Below are 19,807 nucleotides of genomic sequence, written 5' to 3'. Positions count from 1 at the left end.
TAAGGCTGCTGGCGTGGCGGACATTGTGAGTGCCGCGTTCTCCACAGCCTTCTGCCCCTGGTCTGACAGGACACAGGCGTATCGTTTCCCTGAAGACCCATTCTCATCCCTAAAAGTGTATCATTCAACTCTGATACACCTCCATATCCACCACTCACATTTCCAGCACGGCTGTAGCAGTCAACTACGCTATGACGAGGACTTTTTCAACCACTCCCGAATACTATGTGATTTACGACACCGGTGTATCTTTGACACGTGTCACCATGATTTCGTTTGCTGCAGCCGGTGAGCCCAAGATGAAGGCGTCATACGCGCATTTCAACGTTCTGAGCGTTGGGCATGATCGAAATACGCGCGACAAATTTATGTTAAAGCACCGCCAGGATATCCAAAAGGATAGGCACACTATGGCTCAACTTTGGAAGGAGGCTGGATGTGTCAATGCTATCCTCAGTGCTAACTCAGACGCAATGTCGACAGTAAGCAAGCTGGCTAAATATAATATGTAGTCTCAATACTCACAGTTTTCAGGTGGAGAGTGTTGCATTTGACATTGACTTCAAGACTAAGGTTGCTCGCTCGGAATTTGAGGACGTCTGTAATGACCTTCATCCACGCTTTGCGAGACCCACCTATGATGCACTTGCGAATGCTGACCTTTCATTGGTATGCGTGCCCGTGGCTTGTCTTGCAAATATTGTCTGACACACTTACAGGCAAATATCTCATTCGTTATCTATACAAATGTTCATATTTTATTAACTTTGTTCCTAGTGGTTTCCCACGAGATCCTCGAGGCAAAGAATGTTGGCATTCACGAGGCCATTGATAATCTTACTGAGCGCGGCGCAGTTGATCCGGTGATCAAGGCTACTGTCATGCTTTCCGAATCCGGCTTTGTGTCTGTCGGAGACGCCATAGTCTATGGCGAGATTAAAGATGATTCCATCACTGGTACGTATCTCCACTTTTTCCTGTTCTTAATTATGAAGCTCGACCAGAAACGCCCTTCATGAAATGTTCTCAATCATTTCCTGTGCAAGGTGATATGCAATCTTCCGAGTGAGGGGGATCTCGAATGATATCTCTGAGGATGATGGAACACACTGTAGGACAACAATCAACTTTTAGACAATCAGCTTTTACATCCTGTATATAGTACTTATGGACACGATTCTGATCAATCTAGCAGGAGGGTATTCAATTGTGTTTCCCGTCTTTGCTGTCGCGGTGAACTTCTGAAGTATCAAAAAGACCTTGCTTGGATTAAAGAGAAAATCCCCGCGATGTTGTGAAGACCGGCTGCCATGCCTTCATTGAGAACTGCTCTAAATTTGTTGACCAGTGCGAAAGTCATTTTGCATTGAGAATTTTATATTGTGTTCCAGTACTGTAGCAATATTATGCATATTACATATGTATCCTTTGTCAGGTAATGCAAAACACACACGACGGAAAATGCAGATGCTTGACAAATTAGGAACAATTGCCCACCATTCACTTTTACGTCGTAATTGTACAATGTCATAACATTGTCGCAGACTCCAACGTTAATATATATTTGATGTTCACTGCTAGTGCTACTTTCCATGATAAAGTCATAAATAGGTTTGTCATTGAAGAATTAATTTACAGTAGGTGAACATGTTTAATGACTTGGACACAATTCCTCCGTAGTCCCTTGCTGGTGGGGATGTCCCAATGTCCCAATGTTGTCACCAATTCCTCAGTGTAGCATAGATTTGCATTCATCCATACATATGTACTAGCAAGTCAAAATTATTGGCGTATAAATAGATATATTTGGCAGAAGCAGAATTATATATTTCTATAGTCACCATGGCTATAGTGCTGCTGTGGTCCGGTTCGGTCCGGTTCAGAGGCAGTTTGACAAGAACCAAGAACCGGACCAAGGTCAGGCTCCTTCCCACCACTGGTGGAGAGGTAAGGGTGGCGGTCTATTAGTGCGGGTAGTGAAGGCTTAGTAAACCGGAAACATGCGCAAATCTTTCAAACCCAGCCGAACCTTATCCACCCAACCTCTCCACCAGCAGCTGGCACAAAACGTTTGTAAACAACGTCAGCCACAGTCGGGAAACCCAGAAAGAGACGGCAGAGGTTCAATTTAGATATTGTATTGCTAACGAATTTATATATATATATCAATATGTCATTATCCGACCCAGTGGACGATGTTCTTGAAACCCTGCAGCGCGTCGGCATTTCAGCTTCAGAATTTATACTGGTGCTTCTCTCGAGTGAAAAATATAGCACTCATCTGGCTGTAAAAGATATACTCTCGAATGGACGTGAAATTGTTAATGCTCTTACAAAACAAACTTCAAGTACTCTATCGAATTGGGCTACCGATATTACGAAGGACATCTGCGCACAGGAGATCCTTAACCTTACTGCTAAGGGTAGTGGAACTCATTTCAATGTGACACACATTACAGTGAAGCAACTGGAGGATTTTAGGGTGGCTGAGTTAGCCATAATCATGGAGAATTATGCGCCAGTAACATGGAACTTACTCGACAGCATGCTGTCTGCGAGAACACAATCTAATACAACAATTGGGAGAGATCATGATGGTGACGTCATCATGGAAACTAGCAATAGTGATGAAGAGGCTTACTGGGAGGAAGTTGGGGAAGGAGATCTCGAGGGATCGTTGATATCAAGCCTTGCCAACAACACGGAATCTGAGAGAACCAAATTGCAAAAACAATGGGCAGCAAAGACCTTGCTTGTGTGTTATTTCACCACCTTCCAGATCAATATTACTGACATCGCTATATGTAATCAAGAAAAAAATCACCGTTCTGAGCATTATGATGAGAAGCACAAATCAGTGTTCAAATACCTTGCAAAGTCTACTCGGGATGTTCCTACAATCAACGCACACACCACAAAAAGTCATTGAAACGCTGGAGCGGATGGGTATATCAGTGTCCGTAAATGCTATTCTTTCCGGGACGCAATCGTTAGCAGCGCAAACCCACCAACATCTCCGGTCACTCGGTCAGTCACTTCTCGCGGCATATGCCTATGACAACTTTGATGTAGACCTGAAAACCCATGAGCACAAGATCGAAAACTCAACGGAAACTCTCAAGCATCTAACATCAGGTCTGAGTCACAATGCAGTGAGCTTCGTCAAAGATGATATCAATTAACTTTGAGGCGAAATCAACATTTCGCAACAGCTTCTCAAATGCTCCGCCTGGCTTCATCAATTGTTCTGGGCTGGTTATGATTGCACGGTAACACAAGTCTTCTATTCCCTGCAGTGAACACATTGATTAATTGCTCATAACAGATACTCTTGAACTTACAGAGAAATTTGCCATGCTCGCTGTCTCAGCAGAGATCGAGATGCTTTTTATACCAGTCTTTTCGAGGAAACTGACGCTTTGTTGCCCTAGTTGGTTGAGTGGAGTCACGACAATCAGAATGCCTGTGTCCCGGAGTGCTAATGGTGACCAGAAGGCAAGTGTTTTACCCATCCCTGTCCCTGCGATGCAGATAATATCACAGTTATTTTGCAGGAAAGCATCTGCGACTTTGAGTTGCCACAAGCAGGCTCTCTTGCCAAAACAATTATGTAGCTTCTCTCAGATAGCAGAGAAGCTAGGGGCTTCAGCCGGCATGAGACAGAAAAGGTCAATTTCTTGGGAACAAACCCATATAAACTATATATTTCACGATATATTTTTTTACACTAAATTGAACCTCCGCCGTCTCTTTCTGGGTTTCCCGACTGTGGCTGACGTTGTTTACAAACGTTTTGTGCCAGCCGCTGGTGGAGAGGTTGGGTGGATAAGGTTCGGCTGGGTTTGAAAGATTTGCGCATGTTTCCGGTTTACTAAGCCTTCACTACCCGCACTAATAGACCGCCACCCTTACCTCTCCACCAGTGGTGGGAAGGAGCCTGGACCAAGGTCCGGTTCTACCTTTATCGACGAACCTTAAACCGAACCTTTGCGAATGGTCATTGGTCAGGTTCGAACCACGGTTCGGAACCGGACCGCGGCAGCACTACATGGCTACAATATTGTGAACTCATGAATTCGCTGATGCTGATGTAGCTTTTCATGATTTCATCGCGTCACACGTGCGGGGCTTTCGAAGCCACAACGTCTTGAGATTTTGGCTCGTGATGCGGACATCATTTCACAAGCCATTGAATATGATCTTTGCATGGTCCGCTTCCTGTTGACTTCCCTCTGATGCTTACTTTTCCACAGCAGTCAACTGATGGAGATCCTGGGATGCCCGGAGGGCTGTGGCAAATATCACGTTTCTTACATAATTTAACTTGATCGGGAACCATTCTACTTTGGCAGCTAAAGACTCCGTCCAGCTTGAGCGCCGAAGCACTGATATCTCCTACCTTATCACTTTGTCACTGGACGAGCGAATACAGACATAGAAGACATCGCGACAACGGCGACATCGAAATTGCTATCCTCTCCATCCCCTCCGTCGACTCAAAACATAGCCAATTGCACTCTTCTTGCTTGGGTCATGGTCGGGACTCAGGTTGACAAGAAAGGCATAGCTCGGATTGATGAAAGGTGCCATCGATTCATTTGGTGGTTTTTCTACCATGATTAACAAAGAGATCACGTAGTTCTTTTTTTCCTAAACTCAGTGGCCTCCTTTTGCCGCAGTTCCAAAAGGCTCTCTGGGCATGGAATGGAGGCGAGCTCGACGGTGATAGCACAAGAGTTGCGCGTCGGGCATGGAACCTCCTCAACGTTATCTGTCGCATCCTTAGGCTTGCTGGATATCACGATTATGCATCCCACACCATGCGGAACCTGGCTGTGTGCAAGAATATCTATTCACGAGCGAGGTCCTCCGAACAACATGATGCCTCGGTTTCGTTGCCAGCTCTACGAAAGGCACGTTCGCTGCTGCCAACGTATTCCGTGACCCTGCCCAGTTGTGGGATGCTTCCCTGCATTTGCAACGCGGTTCCCGCACACCAGAAGACTTCGACTGGTTGGTGGACTACCTCGACTATATCTATGCCGCCGACCACGAAGCGGCATACGACATCCTTTTGCTATTGGGTAGCATGGGAGTGAGCTGCAGCCCCGCTAAACAACATATGTTCATCGAGAGCCTCATCACCTGCATGGGCAGTGACATGCCTCCCCATTTATGCCATACCGATCTTCCCGCTGCTCAGTGCCCAAGACGAAATTGCCTCGATCAGTGCCATTGATGATGCAAGGCTATGGGACATGGCTTTAAGCAGGCTCTCCTCCGCTATTCTGTCCGTACTTTTTCCGCACCCAGGTACAGCACCCGCCAATGATGATCCTGACCACTTTTTCGATTATGACCGCGACTTGTGCTATGTCGAACTGGTCTGTGCCCTCGCGAGGAATTCTAACTGGCGTCCTCATTTGTCTGAAGATCACCATATCGATCGGTGCATTAGCATAATTCCAAAATACTGCAATTACGAAGACTACAGCCAACATGCCTTTTACATAGCAGGTGTCCTCCTCCAAATCACACCTACACAAACGTCGGTCCCATCGCTCGATTCTATGACAGAGCAGCAGCAGTGGTGGGACGTGATGAGATGCGCGTGGTATTATCTTCCATATACCATTTGCAGAGCACACGATTTCGAGCTCCTTGTCCTTGTTGAACGCACAAAGAAGTACGTGCAAAACGCTTCGAAATCTAATCTCAACGATCTCATCAGAGATGTGGATGATGTTCTGGAGATGGGTCCGGAGATGCAAGGTTTAGAGCAGCAAGAGGAGATCATTTTGTTGTGAAGTAGTTGCAGTCGCATCCATTCAATTGAGCACTGGTTAATGATTTGCCGCATGTAGAACTAAGACTCGCCGTATCTCGGGGGTTGTCGGCAGCCTCCGAGTTTGCGGCTTGCCGACATGCAGGTGCATGAACTTTGCATGGACTTCTGCTCAATGTCAAGGCTGTTCTCAAGAACTCCAAGGAATGGACCCTGTGCACACGGGTAATAAGTTATACACCACCGTGATATCTAGAATTCTCGGGCTCAGACAAAGAAGGTTTAACACTGCACAAACGTAATTTGGTAGTGCTTTACAATGTTGTCATTGTTATGTAAGTACCACACGCTGGCGGCTGCTGGGAGCTTCGGGTCTGTAGATGTAGTCTCCCGTAGTAGTTAGGCAGGCGGCCTTAACTTGAAGAGGAAGACAGTCGCGAACAGGTATAAACTCGGAGCGGGATCAATGGAAGCAGACCCGTCACTAGCAGTAGACAGCATCTCAATTTTTTCCTAGAACACTAAGATGCTAAGCCTTATCAAATTTCTCTCTCTCGATCATTCAAGCTGACGCGCACTTAAGCTTTGATACTAGTAGTGTGTAAAGAGTTTTCTTCCAGAATACTGGGATAATATATTTTTCTATTAGCTCTGCTATCCCCTCGTGTCTGCTCGCCTCTCATCAGGAGAGAACGAACAAGTGCGATCATGTAAACGTGAGGTTGATGCAGATGACTGGTGACGGCTACAATATCAAGGAATCATCCATTCGCTGATGAACGGCGCAAGCGCTAGTCCCCGACTGATATCCAGCAAACCCCTCAATTTGATTCATTCAACTCTGAAGCCTTACAATAAGGCTTACATCTCAGTGTTCTGGAGGATGTGTCCACTACTAGTAGGGACTAGGGACGTTCTTTTTAAGTACAGGTGACGGGTCTGCTTCCATTCCCATTCTGTTCGCTGTCTAGTCAAGGCCGGCGCATGTGGGGTGCTTATTTCTGATTGGACATAGGGAATTGTACGCAAGAAACATTTCAAAGATATGCGCGTAATAAGTTATAATGTATGGCAAACATTGTAAGTCTACAACCGGAATGAGCACAAGCTATCAAACACGGGAAGTCAAGTAGCTCTTACGTCCTTAATCCTATGGGCCAACTGCTTTGCGACGTCCGGAGTCAAACCACACCTCTCAATGAGGCGAGGGGCAATATCATCCTTCTCCGAACGCGATTTGCCCCAAACTAGCCCCCTCAGCTTTTGCATCAACGACACGAACAGGTTGTCTCCTCCTTCCCATGCTCGACTCTGCCCGTCAGCAGTGAACTCCTTGACAAATTTGCGGATCGTGGTGCGCGATTCCTCATACCGTTCTGGACAATTGCCTTGAATGGCGGTGATGCACGCATGACCATCCACATGGAACTCCTGGTGATGGAAAGCATCTTGGTTTCTCTCCCACCACTTATCCATTTCCCCGACTTCGTTTTCGAGGTATGTGATCACCATAACGATGGGGACCTTCTTTTCACAAAGGAATTCGTGAAAGAGCCGGTAATTGCTTTGAAGCGTAGCTGTGAGTCTGCCTGCGCGCATGCAGAACATGAGTAAATCGATGCCGCCTTGTCTCTCCAATTTCTGGATGAGCTTATAGGCATTCTCGACAGCATCGAGGTACTGTGGGATTTCCAGGTGTGATTCCTCGAGTCCAACAGTATCGAATATATTGTAAGAGCCGCCATCGAATTCGACAGGATATTCTTTCCACTTCAGCGTGCACCGATTTAGGTCAATGGATGTCTCTGCTACCTTCTTTCCCGCAATGAGATTGACGACTGAGCTTTTGCCTGCCATTGCCTGCCCAAAGATGGCAACATTTGGGTGCTTGTTGCTGCTGGTGAATGTCAGGGAAATGCGATACAAAGAGTATAGGGAATACGCACCTCGCAGTCTTTCTAAATAGTAGTGACGGTCCAGTGTGATTATTCGATGGGTGACACTGCTCGATGAGTTTGCAGACAGCGTCGTATGACTGAGTGCGGCGCTGCACAAACATAGGATCTGCCATTGTCGCCGTGGTGATACATGCGTGGCCAGCGAAGGTCATCCCGAGCTTTGAGATGGTCCGCTCATTAATCCTCCACCAGTCTTCCATCTCTGGTTGACGGAATTCCAAACATGTGACGACAAGGACGATTGGAACTTTCCCCTTGACTTGGGAGCGGATTAACTCGTAATTCCGGCGGAGTGTCCGAATCTCTCTCTCACCCCGCACACAGTACATCACGAGATGAATACCGCCTTGCTCCGTCAAAGTTCGAAGGAGTTTCTCCAAAATTTTTCGAGCGTCCTTATCTGGAACCGTGCCTTTGGGGCCCTCGTCCAGACCTGAAATCTAATTCAGTAATAGCCACGAAGAGCGGGGAACTGGACCGACCGACTGTATCGAAAAACTTCACCTTCAACGTCCCGTTCAGAATCAAAACCTCGTACTCACTGGTTGTAGTTGTACATCCCATAGCATCGCAAGATGTCACCGCCATGTTGGTCTTAGCGATCAAATTGACCAAGGAACTTTTACCAGATCCAGTTTCTCCGCAAATAACAACATTGAACGCGCCTGTGAGGTGTGGAAGTTCCCCGACTTCAGTAGGGCCGGAATCAACAATACTGTGACGTTGCGGTGAGATGAAGGGCTCCTGATTACAAATTAACCTTAGTAAGTTAGCTGAGGAAGAGTCAAACAACTCACACTAGATGGTTGTGTGCGGGGACTCGACATTGCAATAATGACTCAAGATAAGAAAGCGAAAGGTAGGTCTTGACTTGCGCCTTCACTGTTTTTGAGTAGCGTCGGCTCTCCTTCAGCTACTAGTAGCCTTCTCATTAGAACATCGGAGTCGGTATGACCAGGCAGATGAAGACGTTTGTATTCAGCATGTTTCGTACACGTGCCAGTGAGATTCTGAGAACCGGCATTGGGCATTGGGGGCATTGGGGGCGGCGTAGCTGCGTGATTTCATCTGGATATTACAACCGCCGGGCCATGCTGTCTAAATGCATTGGTTTCGTACAGTGAGGCACCTGTAAAATATCACGTTTCTTACATGATTTAGCGGGACTTATTCTACTTCGGCAGCTAGAAACTCCGTCCTTGAGCGCTTGAGCGGCTGTCGCATCTTCTTCCTTATCACTTTGTTACTGGACAAGCGAACACAGACATAGAACTTCGAAGACCTCGCGATAACGGTGATATCAAAATTGCTATCCTCTCCATCCCCTCCGTCGACTCAAAACATAGCCAATTGCATACTTCTTGCTTGCGTCATAGTCGGCACTCAGGTTGACAAGAAAGGCATAGCTCGGATTGATGAAAGGTGCCATCAACTCATTTGGTGGTTTTTCTACCATGATTAACAAAGAGATCGTGTAGTTCTTTTTTGCCTAAACTCCATAGCCTCCTTTTGGCGCAGTTCCAAAAGGCTCTCTGGGCATGGGATGGAGGCGAACTCGACGATGATAGCACAGGAGTTGCGCGTCGGGCATGGAACCTCCTCGACGTTATCTGTCGCATCCTCGAGCTTGCTGGATATCACGATCCTTCATCCCACACCATGCGGAACCTGGATGTGTGCAAGAAGGTTTATGCACGAGCGAGGTCCTCCGAACAAAATGATGCCTCGGTTTCGTTACACCAGAAGACTTTGACTGGTTGGTGGACTACCTCGACTACATCTGTGCCGCCGACCATGGAGCAGCATACGACATCCTTTTGCTACTGGGTAGCATAGGAGTGAGCTGCAGCCCAGCTAAACAACATCTGTTCGTCGAGAGCCTCGTTAAGTCGGCTCTCCCCCGCTATTCTGTCCGTACTTTTTTCGCACTCAGGTACAGCACCCACCAATGATGATCTTGACCACTTTTTCGATTACGACCGCGACTTGTGCTATGTCGAACTGGTCTGTGCCCTCGTGAGGAATTCTAAGTGGCGTCCTCATTTGTCTGGGGATCACCGTATCGATCGGTGCATTAGCATGATTCCAACGTACTGCAATTACGAATAGTACAGTCAGCATGCCTTTTACATAGCAAGTATCCTACTCCAAATCACATCTGCGCGAACGTCGGTTCCATCGCTCGATTCTATTACAGAGCAGCAGTGGTAGGACATGATGAGATGCGTGTGGTATTATCTTCCCTATACCATTCGCAGAACACACGGCTTCGAGCTCCTTGTCCTTGTGGAACGCACAAAGCAGTACATGCACAACGCTTCGAAATCTGGTCTCGACAATCTCATCAGAGATGTGGATGATGTTCTGGAGATGGGTCCGGAGATGCAAGGTTAGAGTAGCAAGAGGGGATCACAATTGCTGTGAAGGAGTTGATGACTGCAGCCAGCAACATGCTGGAGAGCCTTGTCCACGAATCAGTCCCGTAATTATGTATGTGACGCGTATCGTGTTAGAGTCCTGGAATCAGGGAAAGTACTAGTCACGGTACAGTGTATGTTGTACTGAAGTGGAAAGTGTCAAGACCTCGACGAAATCGATATGTTCTACGGCGTCAAAACTAGACACTGTCACTGGCCAAGGTTCTGCGCTCGGCTGACCCACTGAGTCGCATCCATTCAATTGAGCACTGATTTGCCGCATGTAGGGCCAAGACTCGCTGGTTCTCGGGGGTTGTTGGTAGCCTCCGAGTTAGCGGCTTGCCGGCGACATGCATGTGCATGAACTTCTGCTCAAGGTCAAGGCTGTTCTCAAGACCTCCACGAAAACGGACCCTTTGCACACGGGTAATTATACACCACGATATCCGGAATACTTACGATGCGCTTATCTCGGGCTCAGACAAAGAAGCTTTCTAACACTGCGCAAACGTAATCTGGTAGTGTTACAATGTTGAGTCATTGTTATGTAAGTACCCCACGCTGCTCGGAGCTTCGGTCTGTAGATGGTTAGATTTGCTTGTACACGCTACTAGGACTCGAGTGTCGGAGTTGTACTAGTATGAGATGCACCTCACCGTAACGAGAAGTTGAAGAAGCTAAGCCACGACATAATCTCGAGGCCTAGGAATGTCAGTCGCCGTTTTACATAATTTGGTTCCCCATCTCACATCTTCCATTTTTCTTAACCACATCACGAATCGTACGATCGTCACAGACACCGCCTCTGCTATCTTGCCCCAAAGCTGCATGGAGTTGCAGGGGCTCTAGCACTCGTTCTCTAACTCGTTGAAATAATCTTTGAATGTAATTCGTATTTGGTTATGACGCTCACCAAACTCTTCTAACAGGTGACTAGGAGTTAATTTCTCGAATTGTATCATCAACACGAGTTTGCCTCGAGTTCATTTGACAGATGCGGCTCTATAGCGGCAACCCGTAGGCAAATTGTTGAGTCACTATTTGATCGGTGAGGCGTCTAAAGTATGAGTGCAAGGAGCATGGTCAACATGCGTAGGGTTTTAAAAAGAAATGCGGTCAAACGCTACGGTACCCTAGTAACATCCTGAACATCCATTCCAAATTGCGATGAACTCAGATACAAGGTGCGTAGAGTCCAGACAAGATCCTTGTGCCATATTTTTTCAACGATAATAAGTAGAAACAAGCATATAAACATCGTTCTCTTTGGGCAGGGAGGAGCAGGCAAAAGCTCACTCATCAATCTCATTGCGGGAATGAACGTAGCAGAGACATCCAGTGACCTGTCACGCTGTACGCTGAAGTGGGAGGAATATCCCATAAAATTCGATGGCGCCTCTTACAATATATTCGATACTGTCGGACTCGAGGAACCACAGCTGGGAATCCCACAGTATCTCGATGCTGTCGAGAATGCTCATGGTCTCATCCACAAGTTGGAGGAACAAGGCGGCATTGATTTACTCATGTTCTGCATGCGCGCAGGCCGACTCACCGCCACGCTTCAAAACAATTACCGGCTCTTTAACGAATTCCTTTGTGAAAAGAAGGTCCCTATCGTTATAGTGATAACATATCTCGAAAACGAAGTCGGGGAGATGGATGACTGGTGGAAGAGAAACCAAGATACTTTCCGTCACCAGGAGTTCTATGTCGATGGTCATGCGTGCATCACCGCCATTCGAGGCAATTGTCCAGAACGGCATGAGCAATCGCGCACCACGATCCGCAAACTTGTCAAGGAGTTCACTGCTGACGGGCAGAAGCGAGCATGGAGAGGAGGAGACAACCTGTTCGTGTCGTTGATGCAAAAGATGAGGGGGCTAGTTTTGGGAAAATCGCGTTCGAAGAAGGATAATATTGCCCCTCGCCTTACCAAGAGGTGCGGTTTGTCTCCGGACGTAGCAAAGCAATTGGCCGATAGGATTAAGAAAGACGTGGGAGCTACTTGACTTCCGGTTCGATAGCTTCTCCTCATTCCGGTTGTAAACTTACCTTGCCAATAGTACGTTATAACTTATTACGCGCATAATGATTCTACTCTTTGAAATTCTCCTTACGATATATCATGCATATCCAATTATAAATTAAGTACCCCGCGTGCGCGCCACAGTTTTGTGTGATTCAGAACAAATTCAGAATATCTTTCAGGCTGAGGCGCCGCTGACCGTTGATCGAGTTCTGGGCGTAGTCTCCCGTAGCAATTGGGTGATAGCCTTAACTTGAAGAGGAAGACAGTCGCGAACAGGTAGTACTATCAACTCGGAGTGGGGATGGAAGCAGACCCGTACTTAAAAAGAACGTCCCTAGTCACTGCGTCACTAGCGGCAGACTCATCTTAATTTTCTTCCAGAACACTGAGATGTAAGCATTATTAATTTTCTCTCTCGATCAAGCTAACGCGCACTTGAGCTTGAAATGATACTACTAGTAGTAGTGTCTGAAGAGTTTTCTTCTAGAATACTGGGATAATTGCGGCATATATTTTTCTGTTGGTAGCTCTATTCCCTCGTGTTTTCTTGCCTCTCATCACGAGAGAACGAACAAGTGCGATGGTAATCGTGAGGTTGATGCAGATGACTGAGTGACGGCTACTAGTACAATGATAAGGAATCATCCATTCGCCGATGAACGGCGCAAGCACCACTCCCCGACTCCGATATCCAGCAAACTCCTCAATTTGATTCGTTCCTCTCAAGCCTTGCACACGTCGTCTCGCGAATTACAAATGTATGTGTTGTTTAATCGCTGAAGCTTAAGAATCACCCATACATGCCGGGCTGGGCGGAGATATAAAACATACGCTAGGAAGATCACCACGCCAATCGATAATTATAACGGCGGAGTTTTGCCAGCGCATGCAGGGGACACAGTTTCCAGTGAGATCAGCCGAAGCCAGCAGGAGACAGGCAGTTGAGGTCTGAACGTTAACTTTTAACAGAACAAGTAAATAATTTCGAATCACGCGCACATGAAAATACAGGTGCCTGGACGTTCAGAAGCAACAGAACCTGACTAGGGAGTGCTGTCGGGAACTAAGTACATGGATGTAAGACCACTCGACAGCAACATACTCCAAATCCCATCTTCATTTTCATGATGGTCCGTGACCATAATCTCATTCTCTATTGCTGCAGGCACTAATCCCTTGTCAACCCGTTGCAGTTCCAATATAAATTTAAAAGTCTGCAATTGGAACGAGCACAAGCTATCGAACACGGGAAGTCAAGTCAACTAGGTCCTTCTACCACGTCTTTCTTAATGATGTCGGCCAACTGCTTTGCGACATCCGGAGACAAACCGCACCTCTTGGTGAGGCGAGGGGTAATATCATCCTTCTTCGAACGCGATTTACCTGACACTAGTCCCCTCAGCTGTCACATCAACGACACGAACAGGACGTCTCCTCCTGTCCATGCTCGCCTCTGCCCGTCGGCGGTAAACTCCTGAACAAGTTTGCGGATCGTGATGCGCGATTGCTCATGCCATTCAGGACAATTGCCTCGAATGGCGGTGATGCACTCATGACCATCGACATGGAACCCCCGGTGACGGAAAGTATCTTGGTTTCTCTTCCACCAGTTATCCATTTCCCCGACTTCGTTTTCGAGGTATGTGATCACTATGACAATGGGGACCTTCTTTTCACAAAGGGATTCGTGAGAGAGCCGGTGATTGCTTTGAAGAATTTGCCGGCCCCTGCCTGCCCAAAGATGCCAACATTTGGGTACTTGTTACCACTGATAAATGTTAGGAAGATGCGATACAAAGAGTATGGGGAATACGTACCTTGCAGAGGGATGAACAGTGTCTAGTGACGATCCAGTATGAATTCCTGTGTCATTCGATGGACGACACTGATTGATGAGTTCGCAGACAGCGTCGTATGAATGGGTGCGGCGCTGCACATCCATATATTTTGTCATCGTCGTCGTCGTCGTGATACATGCGTGGCCAGCAAAGGTCATCCCGAGCTTTGAGACGGTCCGCTCATTATCTCTCCACCAGTCTTCCATCTCTGGTTGATAGGATTCCAAACATGTGACGACAAGGACAATTGGAACTTTCCTCTCGACTTGAGAGCGGATTAACTGATAGTTCTGGCGGAGTGACCGAATCTCTTTCCCACCCTGCACACAGTACATGACGAGATGAATGTCGCCTTGCTCCGTCAGAGTTCGAAGGAGCCTCTTCAAAATTCTTCGAGCGTCCTTATCTGGAACTGTGCCTCGAGGGCCCTCGCCCAGACCTGCAATCCCATTCAGCAATAGGCACGAGGAGCGGTGAATTGGACCGACCGACTGTATCAGAAAGCTTCACCTTCAACGTCTCGTTCAGAATCAAAACATCATACACATTGGTTGTAGTTGTACACCCCCCAGCACCGTCAGATGTGACCGCCGTGTGCGCCCCAGCGATCAAATTGACCAAGGAACTTTTACCAGATCCGGATTCTCCGCAAATGACAACACTGAACGTGTCTGAGTGGTGTGGAAGTTTCGCAACTTCAGTATGGTTGGAACCGGCAAAATTTCGAGACGGGATATGGGGCTGACTTGAAGTTAACCTTAGCTAAGGAAGAGTTACACAACTTACAATAGATGGTTTTGGGCGGGAACTCCCCATTGCAATAATGAATCAAGATAAGAAAGCGAAAGATAGGTCTTAGTTGCGCCTTCACTGTTTTTGAGTAACGTCAACTCTCCTTCAGCTACCTTCTCATTAAAACATCGGAGTCGGTATATTCGGGCAGATGATGAAGACGTTTGGATTCAGCATGTTCCGCACACGTGCCAGTGAGATTCTGAGAACCGGCATTGGGCATTATAGGCATTGGGGGCGGCGTGGTGGCGTGATCTCATCTTGAATATTATGTACAACCATGCTGTCTAAATGCATTGGTTTCGTACAGTGAGGCACCTGTAAAAGATCACGTTTCTTAATTTAACTTGATCGGGACTTATTAGGGACGTTCAAAGTTGGGCGCCCACGCCCAACGCCTACGCCCATGACCCCTTCGCCCACGGGTCGTCACCTAAAATGGGATAATTCTAATGAGAAACCCCCTTACCTGGGGGTACTTGCTTAGTCAGCAGAAACCCTTCTGACTTTCAATACTGTAGCAGGGTTTCTGACGGCCGGGGCCCACCGCCGGTCCGCCACACTCAACCAGTGCCGTACTGCTAAAAAGGGCCATAGTGTGAGTAGATCAGTTCGAGAGCACCATTTATTTGGTGGGTAGTATTAGAACTAGGAATTGCTGCAATAATGCTTGTGTGTTGACTAAGTTTGTTTGTCTGGTACTTAATTTTCAGTATGTTCTCAGTGCTCACCGCCGAGTTTTGGACATGTTATTAACCTAGGGTATCCCCAGGGTAGTTATTGACAGGTTATTGACACCAACCATATCGTGATTTTTGCGCTACAGAGTTTGAGAAAAGCCAAACTTCCAGAAAATGTATTTCAAACTTTGCATTGCAAATCACCCACAATGGTCAGATGATGTTACAAGAAAAAACAACTGATATTTGATTACATAGAATACACACACAAAAGTAATTATTGTATAGCTACAATTGACCGCAAATACCTAATCCCTGGCTTAGATTAGCAAAGCCATACCTGTTGCAGCAAGAACGAGTGCGGACAAGCACATACAAGTGTGAACATGTGTGGATGAGCATAAGCTAATAAAGCTACATTAGTGAAACGCGTGAGTGGATTTATAGAAAAGACGTACGGTGACCCCTCGAAGGAGGATCAACACGCTGCGAATGGTGGACAACAACTTCGATCAGCATGGCTCGAGCTCGAAGGAGTATCAACACACTCACCCACTGTGAATGGCAGACAACGACTTGAATCAGCATGGCTCGAGCTCGAAGGAGGATCAACACACTCACCCACTGTGAACGGCAGACAACGACTTGGATCAGCATGGCTCGAGCTCAGAGGTTCGACACACTCACTTCCTGCAAACAGCGGATAACGACTTGGATCAGCATGGCAGTTGCTCAAATGACGATCAATGCACTCACTACCTGCGAATGGCGGACAACGACTTGGATCAGCGTGGCTCTGGCTGAAACGAGGACCGACACACTCAGTGACTTCCTGTGAACGGCAGGCAACGAGTTGGATCAGCGTGGCTCTTGCTCAAACAAGGATCGACAGACTCACAATCCAATGACAAAACTCGATACCTAGTTTGTAGTTACAAATGTTAAATAGAACTTTTAAAAAAATCCAAGACATACCTATCAGCTTGATGATTGAGGCTGACAATGTTGAATGTTGAGTACCAGTGCGCACGGCGGAGACAAACAGCGGTCTTCATTAGGTAAGCAGAGGTTTCTACTCAACGTTCCTGTCGATGTCGGGGTTTCTTTCCCACGGGGGGTTTCTCATTAGAATTATCCCTAAAATGTAGTTTGCATAATTAGGTAATATGAACGTAAATCTAAAAATTTAACAATTAGCTGTCATCTTGTACTCACTGTCACATCAATCAGATCTGCGCATATGGCGAAGAAGAAGCACATTGGGGTGAATGATATTTAAAAGAGGTTTATATGTTGTACAAAATGTGAAGACAATATTTAATATTTAAACTAACATAAAGATGGGTGCACGACTTCAAATTTTGGTGGTGTTTTGTGTGTAATCCAAAATATCAAATATTCACAACCATATTCCCACAGACAATATGTCAACAAACATAAGAAATATAGTCAGATTTTTCATGTCTGCTTCAACTTAAAGTTCAATTTCCATGTAAAACTTTGGAGAAAACTTGAAGTTTTACAGATGACATGACATTAAAACTCGATTTAAATGTCAAGCTTTGGCAAAACTTCAAGTTTTCTCCAAAGTTTTATGTAAGAATCAAACTTTAAATTGAAGCAGACATGGAAAATCTGATTATATTTATTATATTTGTTGACATATTCATATTGTCTGTGGGAATATGATTGTGAATATTTGATATTTTGGATGACACACAAAACACCACCAAAATTTGAAGTCGTGCACCCATCTTTATGTTAGTTTAAATATCAAGTATTGTTTTCACATTTTGTACAACATATAAACCTCTTTTAAATATCGTTCACCCCGATGTGAAGGATAGCGGCGTCACAATTCCAGAGATCATTTGGACCGACAACTTAGTCTGGTAGCTATTGGCGCAGATTGAGTTATCAGAGAACAGAGTTGTGCTTCTAGGCAAGTGGAAGAAGGGTGAGGTGAGTGAGTTAAAGTTGTTATATGATACAAGATATGATGTTTCTGTGCCAGAACATGTCAGGTGATAGCAAAGTAACAGTATATCAGCACATGGCAGCTTCTGTTTTCCCGCAATTACACAACCAGAATGCTGTTGCGATGGGGGACCGAGTCAAATGAAAGTACGAGTAGTGAGTGTTGTGCTTCTCTCATTATTTTCTACCTTACAAGTCCGTCATGCAGCTTAACGAAAAAATACAAGGTGCATGCTCGATGTCTCTGGACAACTGGGGAAGGTGTCTAGTCTGATGTGAATGGCAACACCTCTGACAACGAATTTTTTGAATGCTATGTCCCCGCTGATGGACCTAATGCGACCACAACTCCGAGGGCACAGTGTATTTGGGGTATGTTACTTATGTTCCTCAGAATAATTCTAACATTATGCAGATGAGATTGTCGAGCAATTCCAATTCTTTCCTGTCCTCCATCGAATCTTATCTTCTCGTCCAAATGTAACTCCGATAGCCATCACCACTGGTGTTGGCCCACAGGGCAGGAAGACTATGCACTACCAGCCTCCAAGTGATGATGAAGGACCAGAATTTGTGCCAGAGCAATTGTCACAGATCCAGAGCCTCCATACAGCCCTTCAAAACGAGGCAGCGCACCGTGGAATCTCCCCATCTTTTGAGTCTTCATTCGATGCTATTGTAGATCCTTCTGACTATTCTCAACCTCTTTGTGATGTTGACGACAAGGAGAATGATCCTCCTGCATCCTCACAGTCAACCCCTACCTCGATGACTAAGTGACCCCCAAAATCCTCGTCAATGTTGCAAGACAGTCTCAACAAAGCCAGGCAACACATCTCCAAGGTTCCGAAGAAGCGCACCCTTGACGAGACACTTATTGATATGCAGAAGTACGTTGCCTCCATATTTCGATTAGCCTTACTCTTATGCATGCAAAGGGCAAGTCTAGATGCTATCAATGCTCGTGCTACAGCAGATAGGCAGCCTCAAGAGCACCAGATGCTGCTCAAAGAGTTCGAGGCTGGCATTTGGAATGTTGAAGAGTATCGTGAAAAAATCCGTGAACTGCTGCGCGAGCCTTCTGACAAGGCTGAGCCTGTGAAGCGTGCTTGTTACTCTCCAGATTGGCCAGATTGGGATGATGAGTCGTAGTATAATTCCCTCCTTCCCCTCTCGATAATTTTCACTCCTTGTGGTCAATTTCTAGTCGCTCGTTAACACCTTGATATCATATATACTTGGTAATAGTAGTTCGTTGAATACTTTGTTACATTTGTCGAAATGCCAGTAACTCTTCCACAAGCCTTTGTTGTTTCAGTTCTCCATTATTCCTAATCACTTGACTTTGAGGAATATCAGGCAATCCTCTATCTTCTTGTTCATCAGTGTGAGTGTGGATCCCAGTGAAGTGTTCCCCTTGTACTGCTCCTTCAACCTCTATCACAAGGTTGTGCAAGATAATGGCCACTGTCATCCAGTCACATGCTGCCCGATGATGGTGCTTTGATGTGATGGTCACCCGAAGCCCCCGCAAGCATTGCCAGCGCCCTTTCAGAGCTCCCATGCAATGTTCAGAGTGCACTCGGAGATGGGCCACTGCACTATCAAATAGAGCATTCTCAGGGATGAGAGAAGCAGGGCGCTTGTGGACTGGAATGGTATGGTTACTGACTGAATATGCAGAGTCTACCCAGGCAAACTCATCGCCTTTGAAAAACCAATCTGTATGTTTTGAAGCTGCAGTATGCTCGAAGGCAGAGGCATCATGGGCAGAGCCAGTCAGGCCATGTGCATAGTCCACGATACGGAGATTAGATGGTAAATTTCCAATCTGTCAAAGCACCTCAATATTGTTTAAAAAAGCTGTGTAATATAGTACCTGTAGATTCAGTCCATAGTTTGACTTTTGTGTATGATATGCATCTTCATTGAGACCTGGCTTAGTATGCAGAACAACAATTGTCCCGTCATACATCACCCAGCCTTCCCTCCAAGTTCCTCGGAATTTGAGCCAGTCATCTATCCACAACTTCTCAATTTCCTTTTCTTCAGCAGTTGGTAAGTGCACAAAAGTGTCATGCAGAGATTTAATTGCATCAAAGCATCGCTTCGTAAACAACTCTACTGCACCTTCAGAAATTCCTGCATGGCGGGCAATGTCCAGCACTGAGGCACCATTGCCATATCGACCCATTCAATAGAGAGTGACAGTGAGTTGAGTCTGGACAGGTGCCTGTGCATTGTTGGAATTATTGGAAAATACTGGATGACCTTCAATTAGATCAAGCAGGACTTGAAAGGTCATTGGAGAAACATGGAGCATATGAA

The 19,807-nt window shown here is 46.2% G+C and overlaps 6 protein-coding genes across 6 annotated transcripts; 4 read left to right on the top strand and 2 right to left on the bottom strand.

Annotated features, from left to right (window-relative positions):
- Positions 1-167: 167 nt before the first annotated feature.
- On the top strand, positions 168-708 carry F5891DRAFT_949076 (uncharacterized protein; the record flags this gene model as incomplete). Its single annotated transcript, XM_041374847.1, has 2 exons — positions 168-482; positions 535-708. Coding segments are annotated over 2 exons (489 nt in total), but the record flags the coding sequence as incomplete, so codon positions are not given.
- Positions 709-2,813: 2,105 nt separating this feature from the next.
- F5891DRAFT_949073 (uncharacterized protein) lies at positions 2,814-3,182 on the top strand (the record flags this gene model as incomplete). Its single annotated transcript, XM_041374846.1, has 1 exon — positions 2,814-3,182. A coding segment is annotated over one exon (369 nt), but the record flags the coding sequence as incomplete, so codon positions are not given.
- A 3,728-nt stretch (positions 3,183-6,910) lies between these two features.
- Positions 6,911-8,570, bottom strand: F5891DRAFT_1186496 (uncharacterized protein; the record flags this gene model as incomplete). Its single annotated transcript, XM_041366701.1, has 4 exons — positions 6,911-7,679; positions 7,732-8,176; positions 8,226-8,487; positions 8,541-8,570. The coding sequence occupies 4 exons, from the start codon at positions 8,568-8,570 to the stop codon at positions 6,911-6,913; spliced, it is 1,506 nt and encodes a 501-aa protein (XP_041227964.1).
- A 2,757-nt stretch (positions 8,571-11,327) lies between these two features.
- Positions 11,328-12,172, top strand: F5891DRAFT_1186495 (P-loop containing nucleoside triphosphate hydrolase protein; the record flags this gene model as incomplete). The annotated part of the gene is made up of 2 exons (XM_041366700.1): positions 11,328-11,344; positions 11,401-12,172. 2 exons carry the CDS (start codon positions 11,328-11,330, stop codon positions 12,170-12,172), a joined length of 789 nt encoding a protein of 262 aa, XP_041227963.1.
- A 1,584-nt stretch (positions 12,173-13,756) lies between these two features.
- Positions 13,757-15,126, bottom strand: F5891DRAFT_162242 (P-loop containing nucleoside triphosphate hydrolase protein). Its single transcript, XM_041370734.1, has 4 exons — positions 14,817-15,126; positions 14,519-14,771; positions 14,010-14,469; positions 13,757-13,960 (listed from the first exon to the last, which is right to left on the bottom strand). Exons 1-4 carry the CDS (start codon positions 14,844-14,846, stop codon positions 13,843-13,845), a joined length of 861 nt encoding a protein of 286 aa, XP_041227962.1. The 5' UTR covers positions 14,847-15,126; the 3' UTR covers positions 13,757-13,842.
- Positions 15,127-17,592: 2,466 nt separating this feature from the next.
- On the top strand, positions 17,593-18,631 carry F5891DRAFT_978702 (uncharacterized protein; the record flags this gene model as incomplete). The annotated part of the gene is made up of 4 exons (XM_041376807.1): positions 17,593-17,635; positions 17,895-18,255; positions 18,292-18,369; positions 18,418-18,631. The coding sequence occupies 4 exons, from the start codon at positions 17,593-17,595 to the stop codon at positions 18,629-18,631; spliced, it is 696 nt and encodes a 231-aa protein (XP_041227961.1).
- Positions 18,632-19,807: the final 1,176 nt, after the last annotated feature.

The sequence above is a fragment of the Suillus fuscotomentosus genome (assembly GCF_016647785.1).
Source record: "Suillus fuscotomentosus strain FC203 chromosome Unknown F5891scaffold_17, whole genome shotgun sequence".
Lineage (NCBI taxonomy): Eukaryota > Fungi > Basidiomycota > Agaricomycetes > Boletales > Suillaceae > Suillus > Suillus fuscotomentosus.
The sequence above is the reverse complement of the archived record's forward strand: the minus strand, read 5'-3'. Positions and strand labels throughout refer to the sequence as shown.

Coding starts and splice junctions, on each gene's coding strand:
- F5891DRAFT_162242 (XM_041370734.1), bottom strand. CDS start 14,846: ATGGGGAGTTCCCGCCCAAAACCATCTATT. Junction 14,470..14,518: donor GAAGCTTTCTGATACAGTCG/GTCGGTCCAATT, acceptor ATGGGATTGCAG/GTCTGGGCGAGGGCCCTCGA. Junction 13,961..14,009: donor ACTGTTCATCCCTCTGCAAG/GTACGTATTCCC, acceptor AACATTTATCAG/TGGTAACAAGTACCCAAATG.